General features: G+C 46.4%; 1 protein-coding gene across 1 annotated transcript in view; it reads right to left on the bottom strand.

Annotated features, from left to right (window-relative positions):
* The window catches only part of LOC120022961 (protein transport protein Sec23A-like), a 51,035-nt gene that overhangs the window by 25,153 nt on the left and 3,849 nt on the right, over positions 1–22,033 (bottom strand). Inside the window, exons 2-10 of the mRNA XM_038966921.1 lie at positions 20,543–20,776; positions 11,553–11,697; positions 10,842–11,158; positions 9,363–9,507; positions 8,752–8,910; positions 2,770–2,885; positions 2,318–2,441; positions 1,926–2,006; positions 1,598–1,687 (exon numbers count right to left, since the gene is read on the bottom strand). Coding sequence (XP_038822849.1) covers positions 1,598–1,687; positions 1,926–2,006; positions 2,318–2,441; positions 2,770–2,885; positions 8,752–8,910; positions 9,363–9,507; positions 10,842–11,158; positions 11,553–11,697; positions 20,543–20,763 — 1,398 coding nt within the window. The 5' untranslated portion in view covers positions 20,764–20,776. The remainder of the gene's footprint in view (positions 1–1,597; positions 1,688–1,925; positions 2,007–2,317; positions 2,442–2,769; positions 2,886–8,751; positions 8,911–9,362; positions 9,508–10,841; positions 11,159–11,552; positions 11,698–20,542; positions 20,777–22,033) is intronic.

The raw sequence follows: 22,033 nt of genomic DNA, 5'->3' as shown, positions 1-22,033 counted from the left end.
TCTCTCTCATTCAACAAATATAAAGACCAGTCCAACTTCCCCCACATTTCAAGAATGAGGCTCAATCTTGTACAGGTGATATGAAGGTCCCTCAGTAGTCAATTGAAACAAAACATTTCTAAATGACGACTGTTATGAGGGGGGAAAGCTGAGCGCTTGAGATTATGAAATTAGCTTCTCAATGTTGGAGCAGAGCTGTAGAGCCGATGATGCCGAGTGGCTGGCTGGCAACACGGCATTGTTGGTTATTTTCTCTACCCCTCTCTCTCTCTCCCTCTCCTTAATTCAATCTCACTCACTCCCTCTCTATTACTCGCTCCCCCTCCCATCTCTTTCTCGCTCCCTCTCCCTCTCAGGCGCTACAGAGCGGCTCTGCGGAAAAGCCTGAATAAAATACGACGGCTGTTCCAACGCCCTCTGAAGAACTCCTGCCCACAGAGCACCGCCATCCAACTTGAGATAGTGAGCCAAGATCACCACCATTACAACATCTCCAACCCATCACTCTTGTCAGAAACCAACTCCAAAACAGGGTCACCAGAGGCCAAGTCCATGTCAGAGGTGACTATGGAGGATGGTAAAGACACTATGGACACTACACTAGGCTAGGACTCTGTCACTGTGGAGCCACCTGGAAAACTAGCCTGACTACAGACTAAAATACAGACCAACTATAGACTTAATTTTATGAATCCCAGGACTCCCTGAAAAAAAAGTGGCAATTGTTACTGAGTGAACAAAATTATTGAATGAAATTAAATACAATACAGGTTGGGACTAAACACCAGAGAAGGACCATATGAAGGATCATTGTGGCGACAGGATGCAACAGACTGACAGTCTCTAGTATGACCAATGGGATTGTGACACTTATGTCTTAAGTGGATCTATACACCAAGACCACCATATCAGTGATCTTATCTGTTCTGTTTCTAACTAAAAAGGTTAGCTTACAATGCACATTGTACAGTCAATCAGGGACATTGGACCATTGTCTGTTTGAACTACAATGTTGAACTATAATGTTTGAACTAGATTGCAGACTGTACTAAACTGTACATATACAAACATTACTGTCTGTCTAAATGTGTTCTTCCTCAATAAATATACCTATGGCAACACTGCCTATCTAAAATCATTGAAATGTAATCTTTCAGTTTATCATAACTGGATGTATTGTATTAAAATGAATGTGATCATCTCAATTACATTTACAGATCCATCTTATTCTACTGTATGTTTCATAAAGAGGCCATAGTGGTTTAATATACGAGCACACCATCTGGTGGCATAGTGATGCTGTTGCACCTCTATCCAGTACCTCTGACCAGCCCAGTACAGCAGTGGAAGAGATCATTATGGAACAACTAGTACCCTCTATGGTGGTGCAATCAAATTCTCTGAGTCTTTGGCACAAGTGGAACATTGCTCTGTGGATCACCTAATCTCAGATGACTGTGATATAAAACGACTACTGAGAAATCTTGACAATAAAAAGCTTTTAACACAAAATATGGCAACATAACACAAAATATGGCAGTTATTGCCAAAAGTAGCTTAGTGATCACAATCCAGAGTGTATAATATGAAGGCATACCTGATTGACTACCTCAAAGTACACTGCCAGAGTGGTGTTATGGTCAAGACCACATATCTTCCATTGAGATGTGCCCCCTGTTCCAATTTCCTTTAAGGAAACAAACAGAAGGGATCAGTATCAGAATTACATTGTTCTAGAAGGGATCAGAAACAGAGCAACGTTGATACATCTTCTTCGGCAGAGATTCAGGACACACAATATTCTGGATTAACAACTACAGTTACAAAAGGGTTAACCGGTCAAAAGTACAAGTCTGTTCTGCATATCAGCTGATCGATGATGTAGAGTATTCGGTCACTGTTCTATGTATTTGACATCGACTCACATTTTCAGACACACACGGTCCTTTGGCATTTAATGACACACATGGCCCGATGGCTCCTGAAATCTTGATCTCTCGAGACGTCTGAAATGAAGAAGGACAGATGATATTAGAAGATATTAGCAGTTTGCGCACAATTCTATTTGGTAAATACAAAGTCAAGAAATATGATATTTCCCATAGAGTTTTATGGATAGAATCAACTATCCAAGAGAGCATGTCGCTCTGTTCCAATATCCACACTACGTAGAAGCAATGTATTGGGTATGCGTAGATATTGGAACAGTGGCTGTGTTCTAAAATTACACCCTATTCCTTAAAAGTGCACTACTAGTACACTATATTAGGTACAACAGTACCATTTCAGACACCGCCAGTCTGTGCAATGGCTCTACCTTTATCTCCAGAGTGCCAGCGAAGGCCATCTTGAAGGCTCCAGCCACATCTTTGGTAAAGACCCTCTGGAAGGTTTGTTTGAATAGTGAGGTGTTGAAAGAGTCTGCCATCACCATGTAGCCTCTGCAAAACAGATATACTCATAGGAGTTCAACTATACATAGGGTGAATCTCAGAAGTCTCTCTTCGCCGCCTCCTCTCTCCTTCCTTCTCTTCCTCAAAGCATCAGACGAGAGCATTGGAGAAGAACAGAGGACAAACTCTCCTCTTACTATGTGAGGAGCCAGTGTTAATGACATATGTGTGTGTGTTCAGCGTATCAAATGGCACTCTATTACCTATGTAGTGCACTACTTTTGACAGGGCCCTATAAGCCCTGGTCAAAGTAGTGAACTATATAGGGAGCCATTTTGGACTCAGCCTGTTTGTTCACCAGACAGAGTGTCCTCACCCGGTGTGATTGGAACAACACTTCATCTCCAGCAGTCCGGTCTGGTCCAGAGCACAGGCATAGATGTCTATGATGTGGCCGTTGGTGGAGGCACGGCTCGCCAATGCCTCGTAATGCTGAAAATGAAGAAAAGGGTTTTACCCCAACTTAAAAAGGGGTGGTGGGCGTGGCAGAGGACGTGGCACTACGCTCACTGGGCGTGGTTGAATTTCAGAGAACATTTTAGAGGCCTCCCATCTTGGTGGTGTAGAGATGTTTTTGCATTTTTAAGTCAATTTCCTGTAATTCTACACATTTCTTCATTGAGCTGAGAGAAAAGTTTAAAACTGTAAAGGACATTTCCTGCAATTCTACACATTTTGCCATGGATCTGAAAGAAAATGTTGCAGTTTTAAAGCTAATTTACATCAAATCTACATATTCTGCCATGAAGCTGAGAGGGCAATCAGTTTTAAAGCTAATTTCCTGCAATTCTAATGCTATGTCCTTTTGCTCAAACATAATCAAATCTATACTGTGTGGCGTACAGCAGGTCAGCCACCAGGGGGAGACTCGTCGAGGCCTGGTAACAGATGGAGTATACATCACGAGGCGATGACTCCATCTGCTGGACGTGCCAGGTCTCGATGGGCTCTCCAGCCAGGACTAATTGTGGCTGATTGGGAGCTGGTGAGTAATCAAGGGCGGATTGCTCACCAACTGTGCAAGGCCCATAAAGCTGCCAGAAGGGCAGCACACAGAAGGAATGGGGGAAGAAAGGACTCCCGTGGTATGGTTGACGGTTGCAGAGGTAAGAAGAGGGAGTTCAGTTTTGTGCCCGACAGGACACCGCCAGACCCGGAATACCAGAAGACGGCATCCCGGAGAGGGTCTCATAGGGGAGACCCATCATTTTCTTTTTGATCTATTATTTAAATAAACACCCTTGAAACTGAGCTAATCCTTCTTTGTCCGTGTCTGATATTGGTAAACGTCTTGACCAAACCGCCTGGTCTGCCACAAGTGGTGGAGAATGCGGGCACGTCTGAGACTTTGGTCAGATCAGGGTTGACGTTTACGCAGTATCAGCATGGACGAGTTGATAGCTCAGTTCGTCCGGGCCCAACAAGCACAACAGGCGGTTCAGGAACGAACGCTGGAGGAACAACGACTACAAAATGTCCGCCTCGTTGAGGAAGTCAGGAAGCTGCAAGGAGGAGCGTCTCCTGGATCACATCCCAACCAGTTTTTGATCAAGCTAACGGGAGACGATGACATCGAAACATACCTCTGTACATTTGAACGGACAGCACTACGAGAAGGACGGCCAAGGCCGCACTGGGCAAGTCTGCTGGCCCCGTTCCTCTCTGGGAATGCCCAAAAGGCGTATTGGGACCTGAACGACAAACAGGCGGAAAACTACGACGGACTCAAACGGGAGATACACAGCCTGGCCCATCGGGCTCAACGGTTCCACGACTGGAGGTTCATACCCGACGCATCCCCCCGTGCCCAGATGAGCGACCTACTGCGCGTCACCAGGGCATGGCTCCTCACGGACGTATCCACCCTCTCCATACTCGACAAAGTGGTCACGGATTGCTTCTTACGGGCGCTACCCCATGACATGAAGAGGGCCGCGAGTCTATGCGCGCCCCAGACCTTGGAGGGCCTCCTGGAAGCAGTGGAGACGCATAAGAACACTCAGGCACTGCTGAGTGGGACCTGGGACGAGTCGGCGACCCGGCCGAGGGGACGGAAGGACAGCTCCACCGCTGTGTACCACGAACCGACAGTTGGCAGGGCCAAAGGACCGCAAACCCGTAGAGAGACGGCGGGGGTAGGGCCGACCCGCCACCGACAACCTCAGGTAGAGGGAGACCAAAGGAGGTGTTTTGAGTGTGGCGCACGGGGGCACATTGCCTGGAATTGCCCGGCTCGAGAGGAGTTGATGCCATCAGCTAGCCCCGGAGGCGAGGTGGGTCACGCTGTGAACTATGTCACCTCCTGTTGGGCACACCACGGATCAACTGCCCCCATGGTCCCGGTGAAGGTGGACGGACACAACATTAGACTCCGGAAGCATGGTTACGCTCGTAACCATGAGCCTGCTGAACCAGGAGACCGAACGGGGTAGGGAGATGTCCATTTCCTGTGTTCACGGGGACACAAAGCGGTATCCCACTGTATGGACCAACATCGTGACGCCACCAGGGAGCTGTCAGATGATGGTGCAGCACCAGAGCTGCCGGTACACCTCCTAGTGGGACGGGATTGTCCGCTGTTCGCGGCCCTATGGTGGGCAGAATTGAGGAAGAAGGTACGAGCCGGCAAAAGAAGAGAGCGGGGACGACCAATAGCCTGTGCGGCCTGGAAGCAGCCGGTTAACCAGCATGTGTCTACGGCTCCGGAGTCGGCGCCGGAACCCGATTCCCCTGGGGAACCCCTGGAGAAGGAGCCCATCCTCCCCCTCCTTGATTTCGAGGGGCAGTAGAGACCCCCGCTGGGGGCCAACTGAGGGGACAATTCGGGACGGCCCAGTGGGAGGATCCAAACTTGAAAGCTGCTGCCGCCCAAGTGATAGCGGTGGATGGACAGCTACTTCCGGGGGTGAGAGACTGGCAATACCCCCATTTCCAAATTAAGAATAACCTTTTGTATCAGGTGTCGCGCCAACAGGGGGAACTTCGAGAGGTATTGTTGCTGCCCCGACGGTATGTAGGAACTGTTCTTCAGCTGGCCCACACCCACCTGTTGGGGGCGCACCTGGGAATGGAGAAGACCCGGGAACGGATCGCCGCCCGGTTCGAGGAAGGCCGTGGAAGACTACTGTCGCAGCTGCCTGGAGTGTCAACTCACTGCCCCAAAAGCACAATTCAGAAACCCTCTGGTCCCCCTGCCAATAATCGGGGTGCCCTTTGAACGCATCACCATGGACATAGTGGGACCCCTGGTAAAGACTGCACGAGGACAAAGGTACATCTTGGTAATCGTGGGCTATGCCACCCGGTATCCCGAAGGCCATTCCCCTACGGGCGGCGGTGTCCAAGGGAATCGCCCGTGAGCTGTTCCACCTCTTTAGCCGGATGGGCATCCCGAACGAGATCCTGACAGACCAAGGTACGGAGTTTATGTCCCGCCTCATGAAAGAGTTGTGTGCCTCCTGCAGATCAAGCAGATCCGGACCTCCGTTTTTCACCCGCAGACGGATGGGCTCGTCGAGCGCTGTAATAAAACGCTCAAACAGATGCTGCGGAAGGTCATCGAGCAGGATGGGAAGAACTGGGACCAGCTACTACCCCATCTAATGTTCTAAAGCCGAGAAGTACCCCAATCCTCCACTGGGTTTTCCCCGTTCAAACTTCTCTATGGAAGGAGGCCACGCGGCCTATTGGACCTCGCCAAGGAGGTGTGGGAAGCCCAACCGACCCCCTTACGCAGCAAGGTAGAGCAAGTGGAGACGATGCGGGAGCGGATGACAGCCATTTGGCCAGTCGTGAGGGAACATATAGAGAAGGCCCAATGCGCCAATGCCCAGGTCTACAAATCGGGGAGCCCAGCCCCGAGAATTCCAGGTGGGAGACAGGGTGTTGGTCTTGATCCCCACGGCCATATGTAAGTTCCTGGCAAAATGGCATGGACCATACGAGGTGATCGAGAAGCTGGGACCTGTCAATTACCGCGTACGGCAACCGGGGAGATGGAAACCCCAACAGATTTACCACGTGAACCTGTTGAAGAAGTGGCACGAAAGGACAGCCTTGGCCGTGTTATGGTCGGGACCCAGGATGCTAACGGTACCAGTGGAGGTCCCGAGCAATGAGGACCTCGACCCGGCCCAGAAGCAAGAGCTCAGGGAGCTCGTCGATCGGAACACGGCGGTCTTCTCCAAGAAGCCGGGCCGCACGACCCTCATTGAACACCACATCCGTACCCGGCCCGGGGAAACGGTATGAAAAAGGCCATATCGGATTTCGGAGGCCCGAAGGGAGGCCGTGAAACAGGAAGTGGAGGCTATGCTGAGGATGGGGGTCGTGGAAGAGTCCCACAGTGCATGGTGCAGCCCCATCGTGTTGGTGCCCAAACTGGACGGTAGCCTCTGCTTCTGTAACGATTTCCGGGGGGTGAACGAGATCAGCTGTTCGACGCATATCCCATGCCGAGGGAGGACGAGCTCATCGACCGATTGGGAAAGGCCCGGTACATCAGCACCCTTGACCTGACCAAAGGTTATTGGCAGGTACTTTTGGCAGCCTCCTCCCGGGAGAAGACGGCGTTTTCGACACCAGACGGGTTGTATCAGTACCAGGTGCTCCGGTTCGGTCTCCACGGAGCCCCGCCCACATTCCAACGGCTGATGAACAGAGGTGGTGCTGGATGCGCTCAGACAAGCTGGGTTGACCGCAAACCCCAAGAAATGCAAGCTAGCGTTCGAGGAGGTGGAGTACCTGGGGTATTTGATCGGACGCGGGAACGTCAAGCCCCAGGAGAGGAAGGTTCAGGACTGGCCCGTTCCACGCACCAAGACACAGGTCAAGTCCTTCCTGGGACTGGCAGGATAGTATAGCCGGTTTATCCCCAACTTTGCGGCTATAGCTTCCCCCTCACCGATCTAACTAGGGCCCGCCTCCCGAAAACAGTGAAATGGACAGACGAGACAGAAGCGGCGTTCAACGGTCTGAAGGAAGCGCTGTTCTCCCATCCGATTCTCGTAACGCCCGATTTCCAGGTGCCGATGGTGGTCCAGACGGACACCTGTGATACGGAACTAGGGGCCGTTCTGTCCCAGGTACACGAGGGGGAGGAGCACCCCATCATGTACATCAGCCGAAAGCTGATGCCTAGGGAAAATAAATACTCTATCGTTGAGAAAGAGTGTCTAGCGGTGAAGTGGGCGCTAGACACTCAAGTATTACCTGCTAGGTACCCACTTCACCCTGGTCACGGATCATGCTCCCCTGGTCTGGATGGCCAGGGGAAAGGACACGAACGATCGGGTCACCAGGTGGTTCTTGTCCCTTCAACGCTTCTCTTTTTCTGTTGTGCACAGGTCAGGGGGCGAAGCATGGAAACGCAGATGCCCTATCGAGAAGGGAGACCTACGTTGCACTGATGACAGTCCCCTTCCCGACAGAGCTAAGGGGGGGGGGGTTGTACAGCAGGTCAGCCACCAGGGGGAGACTCGTCGAGGCCATGGAGTATACATCACGAAGCGATTGGCTCCATCTGCTGGACGTGCCAGGTCTCGACGGGCTCTCCAGCCAGAACTAATGTTGGCCGATTGGGAGCTGGTAAGTAATCAAGGGCGGATTGCTCACCAGCTGTGCAAGGCCCATAAAGCTGACAGAAGGGCAGCACACAGGTGGAATGGGGGAGGAAAGGACTCCCGTGGTATGGTTGACGGTTGCAGAGGTAAGAAGAGGGAGTTGTTTTGTGCCCGACAGGACACCGCCAGACCCGGAATACCAGAAGACGGCATCCCGGAGAGGGTCTCATAGGGGAGACCCATCATTTTCTTTTTGATCTATTATTTAAATAAACACCCTTGAAACTGAGCTAATCCTTCTCTGTCCGTGTCTGATATTGGTAAACGTCTTGACCAAACCCCCTGGTCTGCCACAACTGATAAATTCATTGTTTGGGGAATTTTCTATTCTACCTAACTGTCTAACTTTTATGGTGATTGTTAGTTCTCAAATATTATAAAAATACATTTAAACATTTAGGCGGCCCGAAAAAACACTTAGGAGGCCCGCCCAAGGATTTCCATGGGAGAAAAATCCCATAATATAATATACAGAAAAAGGTAATACCTGTTTGTAACTTGTTATGCTAAAACACACATCTAGCCATTTAACGGATTGTCTCACTTTAATGTGGTGTAACACACGAGTTCATCATCATTCACAGACAGTGGCAACAGACCTGAAAAAAGTTCAGATCATGGTAAACTCATCTAAATAACAGGAAAAGTGAACAGTCAAAGGTTGAGCCAAAACTTACTTTGGTCCCCTTTTTCATGAACTTGGCGTTGTCCTTCTCAATGTCGTGCCAGGAGCGAATAGGGGTCTTTAGCTCATCTCCTACCACCATGCCTGGACCCTGAGTGGCTGGACCACCGATGAAGGTCATGATGCGTGCCCCAGTGTTAGGGAAGGTGCACTGGATGGGGTAAAAAAGGGACATTTTATTTCAAAACATTTCTATGAAGCTGAGTAAACAATGCAACCAAACACAGACTAAAGCTAGTAATCCTGGCCTATTCCCACGGCATAATAGGTTTATACATCTTACAAATCCTACTTCATACAGAGGAACATAGGGAAATATGAATTTGAAGTAGTGTGCGGGGGCTGATCAGACTAAAACGGTAATATTGAAAATGGTGTCATTGAAATATGTACCATTATATTCCAATGACAAATATGAACAGACCTGAGTTTTAATATTATTTAAAATCTTTCAAACACTTTGAAAACACTTGCTTGAGTCTGCCTGAGACGCCAGATAACTATTTTATTAGTGCTGTTGGGTCAGGAAAAATCTAAATCTTTAAAATACTATTTGAACCCAGGACTGCATTGAGGCAGTTTATATTTCTGTCTAGGTCTAACCTCCAGCAAGCCAACAGCGATGGACATGGCCGACCCTAACGAGCGGAGGGGGCGTTTGCCCTGAGTGACAGGCCAGGGATCCCTCTGGAGCTCTCCAAGCAGGTCTGTCAGGTTCATGTCAATCTTCTGGACAGGCTGGAGGAATCTAGGCAAAAGGAAATAAGTCTTAAGATTAGTCTAATTTTGTGTCATGCTAAATTATTTTAATGTTCAGTACCAGTCAAAAGTTTGGACACACCAACACATTCCAGAGTTTCTTTATTTTTTACTATTTTCTACAATGTAGAAAACTATGAAATAACACATATGGAATCACATAGTAACCAAAAAAGTGTTAAACAAATCAAAATATATTCTTCAAAGTAGCCACCCTTTGCCTTGATGACACCTATTTAATAGGTTTGATGTCTTCACTATTATTTTACAATGTAGAAAATAGTAAAAATAAAGAAAAACCCTTGAGTGTCCAAACTTTTGACTGGTACTGTATGTACTGTCATGGCATTGGTGTGTGGCTGTATGTGTATTTTTTTCTTATACATTCAATAAATCAATCAAAATCAGCCAATTCAACCAATCTACAGACCACAATCAAAAAGGTACTATACTGAACAAAAATATAAACGCAACATGCAACAATTTCAACGATTTTACTGAGTTTATATAAGGAAATAAGTCAATTGAAATTAATTCATTAGGCCCTAATCTATTGATTTCACATGACTGGGCAGGGGCGCAGCCATGGGTGGGCATGGGAGGGCATGAGCCCACCCCCTTGGGAGCCAGGCACACCCACTGGGGAGCCAGGCCCAGCCAATCAGAATGAGTTTTTCCCAACAAAAGGGCTTTATTACAGACAGAAATACTCCTCAGTTTCATCAGCTTTCCAGGTAGCTGGTCTCAAACGATCCCACAGGTGAAGAAACCGGATGTGGAGTCCCTGGGCTGGCGTGGTTACATATGGTCTGAGGTTGAGGCCGGTTTGGACGTACTGCCAAATTCTCTAAAACTGCGTTGGAGGCGGCTTATGGTAGAGAAATTAACATTAAATTATCTGGCAACAGCTCTGGTGGACATTCCTGCAGTTAGCATGCCAATTGCATGCTCCGTCAAAACATGAGACATTTGTGGCATTGTGTTGGGTGACAAAACTGCACATTTTAGAGTGGCCTTTTAGATTCCCCAGCACAAGGTGCACCTGTGTAATGATTATGCTGTTTAATCAGCTTCTTGATATGCCACACCCGTCAGGTGGATGGATTATCTTTGCAAAGGAGAAATGCTCACTAACAGGGATGTAAAAAAAATGTACGCACAAACTTTGAGAGAAATAAGCTTTTGTGGTCTGAAAAATGCCTGGGATCTCTTATTTCAGCTCATGAAACATGGGACCAACACTTTAGATGGTGCGTTTATATTTTTGTTCAATATACAATGTCAAAACAATGCTGTAGACTGTAGCTTTGAAGAGTGGTTTACCTGTTGGAAAGGGGGGGCTGTGGAGCTTGTGGTCCCCTTCCTGCCTGTGCAGCAGTGGGTTTGGTCAAGCCCAGCATCTCCTGCAGCTGCTTGGCGTTAAGGTCTTTAGTTCCCCTGAAGACGTAGCTCTTTGAGATGCCATCGCAGCCCAGCTCGTGGACCTGGATCATGCGTCCGAAGGTGATGAGGCCAACCAGGGCTGTAGGAGGCAGCAGCGACAGGGACATCTGTAAGGACTCCTTCAGAGCCTGCAGGTCTTCATCCTCCATGCAGGTGTCCACCACGTACAGGAAGACCAGAGGCATCTGGGGACCTCTCTGTGGGGTAAAGAGAGAGAACCTAGTCAACTATCCTATTGCATAAAACAGTGAAAGGATGCTAGAATCCAACAGATGACTGACAGTCTCATTTTCACCCCTCTGTGGGGGCCAGGGGGACAGCAAACTAATTTATAGGTGGACTAATAAAAAAATGCCAAAATGGTTTTCAAGTAACATTATCAAGATGTATGAGAGGTCCATCACAGGCCTTGTTTTAATGTACTAAATGAAAATGAAATACATAAGTGTAGGAAAGATGAGATCTTATCTGAATGCTGTTAAAAACTATTATAAAACTGATCAAATTGAGAAATCAAAATATTTTGATTTGGGGGAAAAAAATACTGTATTACAATTCGAGAATCCAGCATCGATCAAATAGAAACATTACCTGGACAACATATTCAATGGTGGAGAACTGTGGCAGCAGCTCAGCTGGCTGGTTCACCTCTGATATCCCAGCATAGGTAGGTGGAAACTGATTTCTCTGATAGCAGAAGTTGCAAGCCCACAGTTTGGCTCCGTAATCCACTTGGCTAGGTTGAGAGACAAAATGATTGTGGTAAAAATCTGAGAGAGAATGACCACACAGTTTAGTGGCAATTCCACTGTAACAGAATTACACTTTGACTGATTTCAAAATTTAACAAACAATACAACTCTATGCACAAGGATTACGAAGAAAATGTACACAGAACAATTCACATACACATTTACTGGAACAATGTGCAGATGCAAAGTTTGGTAACAGAACTACGGTAAAATGTCTGTTTTTTATGCAACCACATTTTCCAAAATCTCTTAAAAATCTGCTCTGAATTACAATTCAAAGATGTGGCATGACACATTGAGTTTGGAAAAAAATATATACAGTATTATGGTTATTGTGTCATGCCACATCTTTCTTACAGTAGGAGACAGAATCCGGTAACAGAATAACGGTAACAGAATGACATCACGGTTACCTGATCTGTACTATACAGAAATTCATCATTATGGATATGTATATCATTCTCTTTTAGAAAACATCTACCAGAAAGTCTCAAGACCCCTTTTCCATCTGTTTGACCAGAAACCAAAGCCTTTACTTACTCCAAATTTTTATATGCCTTAATTTCTCAAACATATAGACTCTTAGCTTTCATTTGACACCCAATTTGACATGCTCCTATGAACTTCACATGTTGGTGGTCATGGGTCCTTTTACATGGAAATGCTCCCAGACTATAACTATTTAAACAGTACATGTGAACCTTCTGAAGACTGAGGATGTGTAAATCACCTGATTACAGTTAGGCTACAAATGGAGGAGTAGACTACAAGTTATGAATGAGGGAGGGAGAGAATAAAGCAGGGGTCTCCAACCTTTGAGCATGAGTGCGACTTTTACAAAATGAAACGTTGTGAGCTACTGATGTTTTTTCTTTAAAAAAAAAGGCACATTCTTCTCCTCTCCCCTGCAACGCAACTCAGCTCCAGGTCCTTAGTGTAAAAGAGAAAGACGTGCACTGTTTTCCGTCAATATACCTGGTAAAATAATGGTGAATAAAAAAAACTCTAAAGGGGCCCTATAAAATCTGTTTTTTCCCTCCCCAAATTATGTTTCATATTTTCCAAAATTATGTTCCTAGTTTTATTTTTCCTGGTTTGAATTAATTTCACACTCAAAATTACAATGGTTCATAGAGAAACAACGAAATTGGATGCTCCGAGTCGATGTCAATGCTTAAATCACATCAGAAGAACCATTTTTGGGGGGGAGGTATAGAAAAAATAAGTAACAAATGTAGATTTCTGTAATTCCCCTTTAATTGCGCATCGGGACCTTTAATTGCACATCTAGTGTGCCATCTAATGTGCCAGTCTAGCGATGATTCTGTACTGCTGCTGCTCATTTCATGGCAAAGTTTTCAAATAACAAATAGATACAAATGATATACTTTTGCCAGGTAAGCCAACTGTGCAGTTAACATTTAATTGAGAAGGTTTTGGGGAAAGTATTTCTGTCAACTCACAAGACGGTAGAGGTCGACCGATTATTATTTTTCAACGCCGATACCGATAATTGGAGGACCAAAAAAAGCCGATACCGTTAATCGGACGATTTTTATTTATTTATTTGTAATAATGACAATTACAACAATACTGAATGAACACTTTTAACTTAATATAATACATCAATCAAATCAATTTAGCCTTAAATAAATAATGAAACATGTTCAATTTGGTTTAAAGAATGCAAAACAAAGTGTTGAAGAAGAAAGTAAAAGTGCAATATGTGCCATGTAAAAAAGCTAACGTTTAAGTTCCTTGCTCAGAACATGAGAACATATGAAAGCTGGTGGTTCCTTTTAACATGAGTCTTCAATATTCCCAGGTAAGAAGTTTTAGGTTATTTTAGGAATTATAGAACTATTTCTCTCTATACCATTTGTGCTTCATATATCTTTGACTATTGGATGTTCTTATAGGCACTTTAGTATTGCCAGTGTAACAGTATAGCTTCCGTCCCTCTCCTCGCCCCTACCTGGGCTCGAACCAGGAACACATCGACAACAGCCACCCTCGAAGCATCGTTACCCATCGCTCCACAAAAGCCGCGGCACTTGCAGAGCAAACTACTCCAAGTCTCAGAGCAAGTGACGTTTGAAACGCTATTAGCGCGCACCCCGCTAACTAGCTAGCCATTTCACATCGGTTACACCAGCCTAATCTCAGGAGTTGATAGGCTTAAAGTTATAAACAGCACAATGCTTGAAGCATTGCGAAGAGCTGCTGGCAAACACACGAAAGTGCTGTTTGAATGAATTTTTATTTTGTATCTGTTATTTTACCAGGTAAGTTGACTGAGAACTCATTCTCATTTACATCAACGACCTGGGGAATAGTTACAGGGGAGAGGAGGGGGATGAATGAGCCAATTGTAAACTGGGGATTATTAGGTGCCCGTGATGGTTTGAGGGCCAGATTGGGAATTAAGCCAGGACACCGGGGTTAACACCCCTACTCTTACGATAAGTGCCATGGGATCTTTAATGACCTCAGAGAGTCAGGACACCCGTTTAACGTCCCATCCAAAAGACAGCACCCTACACAGGGCAGTGTCCCCAATCACTGCCCTGGGGCATTGGGATATTTTTTAGACCAGAGGAAAGAGTGCCTCGTACTGGCACTCCAACACCACTTCCAGCAGCATCTGGTCTCCCATCCAGGGACTGACCAGGACCAACCCTGCTTAGCTTCAGAAGCAAGCCAGCAGTGGTATGCAGGGTGGTATGCTGCTGGCTCAAATAAATGCTTACGAGCTTGCTGCTGCATACCACCGCTCAGTCAGACTTAATTATAACATAATAACACACAGAAATACGAGCCTTAGGTCATTAATATGGTCAAATCCGGAAACTATCATTTCGAAAATAAAATGTTTATTATTTCAGTGAAATACGGAACCGTTCCGTATTTTATCCAACGGGTGGCATCCCTAAGTCTAAATATTGCTGTTACATTGTACAACCTTCAATGTTATGTCATAATTATGTAAAATTCTGGCAAATTAGTTCGCAACGAGCCAGGCGGCCCAAACTGTTGCATATACCCTGACTCTGCGTGCAATGAACGCAAGAGAAGTGACACACGATTTTGTGGAGGGATGAGTAACGATGCTTCGAGGGTGGCTGTTGTCGATGTGTTCCTGGTTCGAGCCCAGGTAGGGGCGAGGAGAGGGACGGAAGCTATACTGTTACACTGGCAATACTAAAGTGCCTATAAGAACATCCAATAGTCAAAGGTATATGAAATACAAATGGTATAGAGAGAAATAGTCCTATAAATACTATATTACCTACAACCTAAAACCTCTTACCTTGGAATATTGAAGTCTCATGTTAAAAGGAACCACCAGCTTTCATATGTTCTCATGTTCTGAGCAAGGAACTTAAACGTTAGCTTTTTTACATCAAATCAAATTTTATTTGTCACATACACATGGTTAGCAGATGTTAATGCGAGTGTAGCGAAATGCTTGTGCTTCTAGTTCCGACAATGCAGTAATAACCAACGAGTAATCTAACCTAACAATTCCACAACTACTATCAGATACACACAAGTGTAAAGGGATAAAGAATATGTACATAAAGATATATGAATGAGTGATGGTACAGAACGGCATAGGCAAGATGCAGTAGATGGTATCGAGTACAGTATATACATATGAGATGAGTAATGTAGGGTATGTAAACATAAAAGTGCATAGTTTAAAGTGGCTAGTGATACATGTATTACATAAAGATGGCAAGATGCAATAGATGATAATATAATGTATATGTATATACTGTAATCTAAGTGGCATTGTTTAAAGTGGCTAGTGATACATTTTTCATCAATTTCCATTATTAAAGTGAGCTGGAGTTGAGTCAGTATGTTGGCAGCAGCCACTCAATGTTAGTGGTGGCTGTTTAACTGTCTGATGGCCTTGAGATAGAAGCTGTTTTTCAGTCTCTCGGTCCCTGCTTTGATGCACCTGTACTGACGTCGCCTTCTGGATGATAGCGGGGTGAACAGGCAGTGGCTCGGGTGGTTGTTGTCCTTGATGATCTTTATGGCCTTCCTGTGACATCGGGTGGTGTTGGTGTCCTGGAGGGCAGGTAGTTTGCCCCAAGTGATGCGTTGTGCAGACCTCACTACCCTCTGGAGAGCCTTACGGTTGTGGGCGGAGCAGTTGCCGTACCCGGCGGTGATACAGCCCGACAGGATGCTCTCGATTGTGCATCTGTAGAAGTTTGTGAGTGCTTTTGGTGACAAGCCGAATTTCTTCAGCCTCCTGGAGGTTGAAGAGGCGCTCCTGCACCTTCTTCACAACGCTGTCTGTGTGGGTGGACCAATTCAGTTTGTCCGTGATGTGTACGCCGAGGAACTTAAAACTTACTACCCTCTCCACTACTGTCCCGTCGATGTGGATAGGGGGGTGCTCCCTCTGCTGTTTCCTGAAGTCCACAATCATCTCCTTTGTTTTGTTGACGTTGAGTGTGAGGTTATTTTCCTGACACCACACTCCGAGGGCCCTCACCTCCTCCCTGTAGGTCGTCTCGTCGTTGTTGGTAATCAAGCCTACCACTGTAGTGTCGTCCGCAAACTTGATGATTGAGTTGGAGGCGTGCATGGCCACACAGTCGTGGGTGAACAGGGAGTACAGGAGAGGGCTCAGAACGCACCCTTGTGGGGCCCAAGTGTTGAGGATCAGCGGGGTGGAGATGTTGTTACCTACCCTCACCACCTGGGGGCGGCCCGTCAGGAAGTCCAGTACCCAGTTGCACAGGGCAGGGTCGAGACCCAGGGTCTCGAGCTTGATGACGAGTTTGGACGGTACTATGGTGTTAAATGCTGAGCTATAGTCGATGAACAGCATTCTCACATAGGTATTCCTCTTGTCAATGGGTTAGGGCAGTGTGCAGTGTGGTTGCGATTGCGTCGTCTGTGGACCTATTGGGGCGGTAAGCAAATTGGAGTGGGTCTAGGGTGTCAGGTAGGGTGGAGGTGATATGGTCCTTGACTAGTCTCTCAAAGCACTTCATGATGACGGAAGTGAGTGCTACAGGGCAGTAGTCGTTTAGCTCAGTTACCTTAGCTTTCTTGGGAACAGGAACAATGGTGGCCCTCTTGAAGCATGTGGGAACAGCAGACTGGGATAAGGATTGATTGAATATGTCCGTAAACACACCAGCCAGCTGGTCTGCGCATGCTCTGAGGACGTGGCTGGGGATGCCGTCTGGGCCTGCAGCCTTGCGAGGGTTAACACGTTTAAATGTTTTACTCACGTCGGCTGCAGTGAAGGAGAGTCCGCAGGTTTTGGTAGCGGGCTGTGTCAGTGGCACTGTATTGTCCTCAAAGCGAGCAAAGAAGTTATTTAGTCTGTCTGGGAGCAAGACATCGTGGTCCGTGACGGGGCTGGCTTTCTTTTTGTAATCCGTGATTGACTGTAGACCCTGCCACATACCTCTTGTGTCTGAGCCATTGAATTGCAACTCTACTTTGTCTCTATACTGACGCTTAGCTTGTTTGATTGCCTTGCGGAGGGAATAGCTACACTGTTTGTATTTGGTCATGTTTCCGGTCACCTTGCCCTGGTTAAAAGCAGTGGTTCGCGCTTTCAGTTTCGCGCGAATGCTGCCATCAATCCACAGTTTCTGGTTTGGGAATGTTTTAATAGTTGCTGTGGGTACGACATCGCCGATGCACTTTCTAATGAACTCGCTCACCGAATCAGCGTATTCGTCAATGTTGTTGTTGGACGCAATGCGGAACATATCCCAATCCACGTGATCGAAGCAGTCTTGAAGCGTGGAATCAGATTGGTCGGACCAGCGTTGAACAGACCTGAGCGCGGGAGCTTCTTGTTTTAGTTTCTGTCTGTAGGCTGGAAGCAACAAAATGGAGTCGTGGTCAGCTTTTCCGAAAGGAGGGCGGGGGAGGGCCTTATATGCGTCGCGGAAGTTAGAATAACAATGATCCAGGGTTTTACCAGCCCTGGTTGCGCAATCAATATGCTGATAGAATTTAGGGAGTCTTGTTTTCAGATTAGCCTTGTTAAAATCCCCAGCTACAATGAATGCAGCCTCAGGATGTGGTTTCCAGTTTACATAGAGTCAAATAAAGTTTGTTCAGGGCCATCGATGTGTCTGCTTGGGGGGGGAATATATACGGCTGTGAATATAATCGAAGAGAATTCCCTTGGTAGATAATGCGGTCGACATTTGATTGTGAGGAATTCTAAGTCAGATGAACAGAAGGACTTGAGTTCCTGTATGTTGTTATGATCACACCACGTCTCGTTAATCATAAGGCATACCCCCCCGCCCCTCTTCTTACCAGAAAGATGCTTGTTTCTTTCGGCGCGATGCGTGAAGAAACCAGCTGGCTGCACCGACTCCGATAGCGTCTCTCGAGTGAGCCATGTTTCCGTGAAGCAAAGAACGTTACAGTCTCTGATGTCTCTCTGAAAGGCAACCCTTGCTCGGATTTTATCAACCTTGTTGTCAAGAGGCTGGACATTGGCGAGTAGTATGCTAGGGAGTGGTGCGCGATGTGCCCGTCTCCGGAGCCTGACCAGAAGACCGTTTTGTTTGCCCCTTTTACGGCGACGTTGTTTAGGTTCGCCGGCTGGGATCGGATCCATTGTCCTGGGTGGAAGGCAAAACACAGGATCCGCTTCGGGAAAGTCATATTCCTGGTAGTAATGATGGGGAGTTGAAGTTGCTCTTATACATGGCACATATTGCACTTTTACTTTCTTCTCCAACACTTTGTTTTTGCATTATTTAAACCAAATTGAACATGTTTCATTATTTATTTGAGACTAAATAGATTTTTATTGATTGTATTATTTATTGTATTATATTAAGTTAAAATAAGTGTTCATTCAGTATTGTTGTAATTGTCATTATTACAAATAAATACATTTTTTAAAATCTGCAGATTAATCGGTATCGGCTTTTTTTGGTCCTCCAATAATAGGTATCGGCGTTGAAAAATCATAATCGGTCGACCTCTAATATGGATGCCTGATGAAGACCTAAGGGGCGAAACGTTGTTGTAAATAAATATCACCTGGGAGCATGAGCAGCAGTGTGCGCCGTTTTCCTTTCTGTTTTCCATGAGTTTGCCTACAACTCCAGCACCTGCGGAAAGTACCTGGAGTGTATGTTCAGCTTTTGTATCAGACCGTATACCACGGGTATGACAAAACATGTATTTGTACTGCTCTAATTACATTGATAACCAGTTTATAATAGCAATAAGGAACCTTGGGGGTTTGTGGTATACGGCCAATATACCACGGTTAAGGGCTGTGTCCAGGCACTCTGCGATGCGTCGTGCCTAAGAACAGCCCTTTGCCGTGGTATATTGGCCATATACCACACCCCCTCGGGACTTATTGTTTTAATAAATCGACATATGCAGCTCAAAAAGCAATAGAAACAGCATGCAAATCAGGGATCCAAATTACATTTGCGATACGGTTACCGACGTTCACCAAAAAGAGCCGTTCAAAAAGAGCCATTCGTTTGCGAACGACCCATCCCTACTGACTACACAAGGAGTGCTAGGCAAATGCCTGCACTACACAGACAGAAATGGGCAATATTTCTGGAAATGAATTGGCAGATATTGGCTTTATAAGCCAGTAGTGTCTAGCCAGGGGTGGGATAATGTCAATGTTGCGTTGGTTAGAAAGCAGCTGGGAGTTTCCGGTGTCTGATACAAGGTAGATTTGTTTATGACAGTTAGAGGTGGAACACGTGAAAATTGCATGTACTTTCAGAATTGTTTGGCGAGCTACACATAGGTGGTCGGCAAGCTACTGGTAGCTCGCAATTGACCTGTTGGAGACCCCTGGAATAGGGAATGCTGCTTTGTTCCAGTGAAAAATAAAAAAGATTTGGAGTACAATTATCAAAATGTACCAGGCATTTATACACTCAGTGGCCAGTTTATTAGGTAAACCACCCTGTTCACAAAAATGGTTAGCTCCTACAGACAGTGAGTCACGTGGCTGTGCTATATAAAGCAGACAGGCATCCAGTTAGTGTTTGAGTGAACGTTAGAATGGGCAAAACGAGTGACCTAAGCGACTGAGCGTGGAATGATTGTCAATACCAGGCATGCCGGTTCCAGCATCTCAGAAACGGCCGGCCTCCTGGGCTTTTTACGCACGACAGTCCCTAGGGTTTACCGAGAATGGTGCAACAAACAAAAAACATCCATTCAGCGGCAGTCCTGTGGGCGAAAACAGCTTGTTGATGAGAGAGGTTGATGGAGAATGGCAAGAATTGTGCAAGCTAACAGGCAGGCCACAAACAGTGCAGTACAACAGGGGTGTGCAGAACAGCATCTCAGAACGCACAACTAGTCGGTCCTTGTCACGGATGGGCTATTGCAGCAGACGATCAGAACAGGTTCCACTCCTATCAGCTAAAAACAAGAATAAATGGCTACAGTGGGCAGGCAATCACCAAAACTTGACAATTGAGGAGTGGAAAAACATTGCCTGGTCTGACGAATCCTGGTTCCTATTGTGTCATGCTGATGGCAGCCAGGATTTAGCATAAGCATCATAAGTCCATGGCCCCTCCTGCCTTGTGTCAAAGGTACAGGCTGGTGGGATGGTGTGGGGGATGTTTTCCTGGCACACGTTAGATCCCTTGATACCAATTGAGCAGTGTTTCCATGTCCCAAAGAATTCAGGCTGTTCTGGAGGCAAAGGGGGGGGGGGGTCCGACACAGTACTAGATGGGTGTGCCTAATAAATGGGCCACCGAGTGTAGTGTATATCTGCTTTATTTGAAATGTGAAAAATACAAAAGTGAAAAGGTATTGTTGTCTCACCAGAGCGGGTTAAGGACCGCGCGGCAGGTTGCCCTGCTACACAACACAGGCTCATACTGTATTGGGGGCAAGTCTGGGCGCTCCTTCAGGGGGGTGAACAAAGAGGCCACGGGGACCACCATGCGGGTGGCCTCCAGACGACTGGAGGGCCAGACGTTCCAGCTGAAACGCACCCCATCACGCTCCTCATTCTGGGCGATAAACTCTGGGAAGGTTGCCATTGCACCCTACAGACTGAGAAGGAGAGAAAGGAGTGGCTGCATGTTATAGCAATATAGGCTATACATTTTATGGTCATGATTCCATTTGATATTTCAACATAGCATTAATTATATAATAGTCCACTGCACTGCAAGGAGTCTCATAATATTATATTTTTATAATTGCCTGGCTTTTTACCTTTGCAGTGTCCTGAGATACCCTTTTGGACTTTGAGCATAATGTTACACTCCAGCATGTTTACCTTCAATTTGAATGTGTCATATCAATAAACGGGTAGAGGAAATGCAGTCAAAAACATGACGTAACCTATACTATGGGAAAGTCTGGCTTACTTCTAAATGCGGCAAAAATGGGTCTAAAAGTCATGGCTAGGACCTGGCTAAGGTACAGAATATGATCCTGACTGTGACCCACTTCTTCACCCACTGTCTGATCAAATGTTCAAAATAATTTACTTTGAAAACACACTGAATCTGAATAGAAGTCCAATCAACAGGTGTAGACCTTACAGTGAAGCCTCTAACCGACAGTGCAGTATCAAAAAATACAGATAAGAATAAGAGATAAAAGTAACAAGTAATTAAAAAGCAGCAGTAAAAAAATAACAATATATACAGGGGGGTGCCGGTGCAGAGTCAATGTGCGGGGGAACCGGTTAGTTGGGGTAGTATGTACATGTAGGTAGAGTTAATTAAAGTGACTATGCACAGATGACAACAGAGAGTGGCAGTGGTATGGAGAGTGGAGGGGGGGGGGGGGGGGGGGGTCGCAATACGAATAGTCTGGGTAGCCATTTGACTAGATGTTCAGGAGTCTTATGGCTTGGGGGTAGAAGCTGATTAGAAGCCTCTTGGACCTAGACTTGGCGCTCTGGTACCGCTTGCCGTGTGGTAGCAGAGAAAACAGTCTATGACTAGAGTGGCAGGAGTCTGACAATTTTTAGGGCCTTCCTCTGACACAGCCTGGTATAGAGGTCCTGGATGGCAGGAAGCTTGGCCCCAGTGATGTACTGGGACGTTCGCACTACCCACTGCAGTGCCTTGCGGTCGGAGCCCGAACAGTTGCCATACCAGGCAGTGATGCAACCAGTCAGGATGCTCTCGATGGTGCAGCTGTAGAACCTTTTGAGGATCTGAGGACCCATGCCAAATATTTTCAGTCTCCTGAGGGGGAATAGGTTGTGTCGTGCCTGGCCGTGCAATCCTGAGTGAACAGGGAGTACAGGAGGGGGCTGAGCACGCACCCCTGAGGGGCCCCTGTGTTGAGGAT

The sequence above is a fragment of the Salvelinus namaycush genome, chromosome 28 (assembly GCF_016432855.1).
Source record: "Salvelinus namaycush isolate Seneca chromosome 28, SaNama_1.0, whole genome shotgun sequence".
NCBI classification, from domain to species: Eukaryota; Metazoa; Chordata; class Actinopteri; order Salmoniformes; family Salmonidae; genus Salvelinus; species Salvelinus namaycush.
Note: the sequence above shows the minus strand (reverse complement) of the source record. Positions and strands in the feature narration are given on the sequence as shown.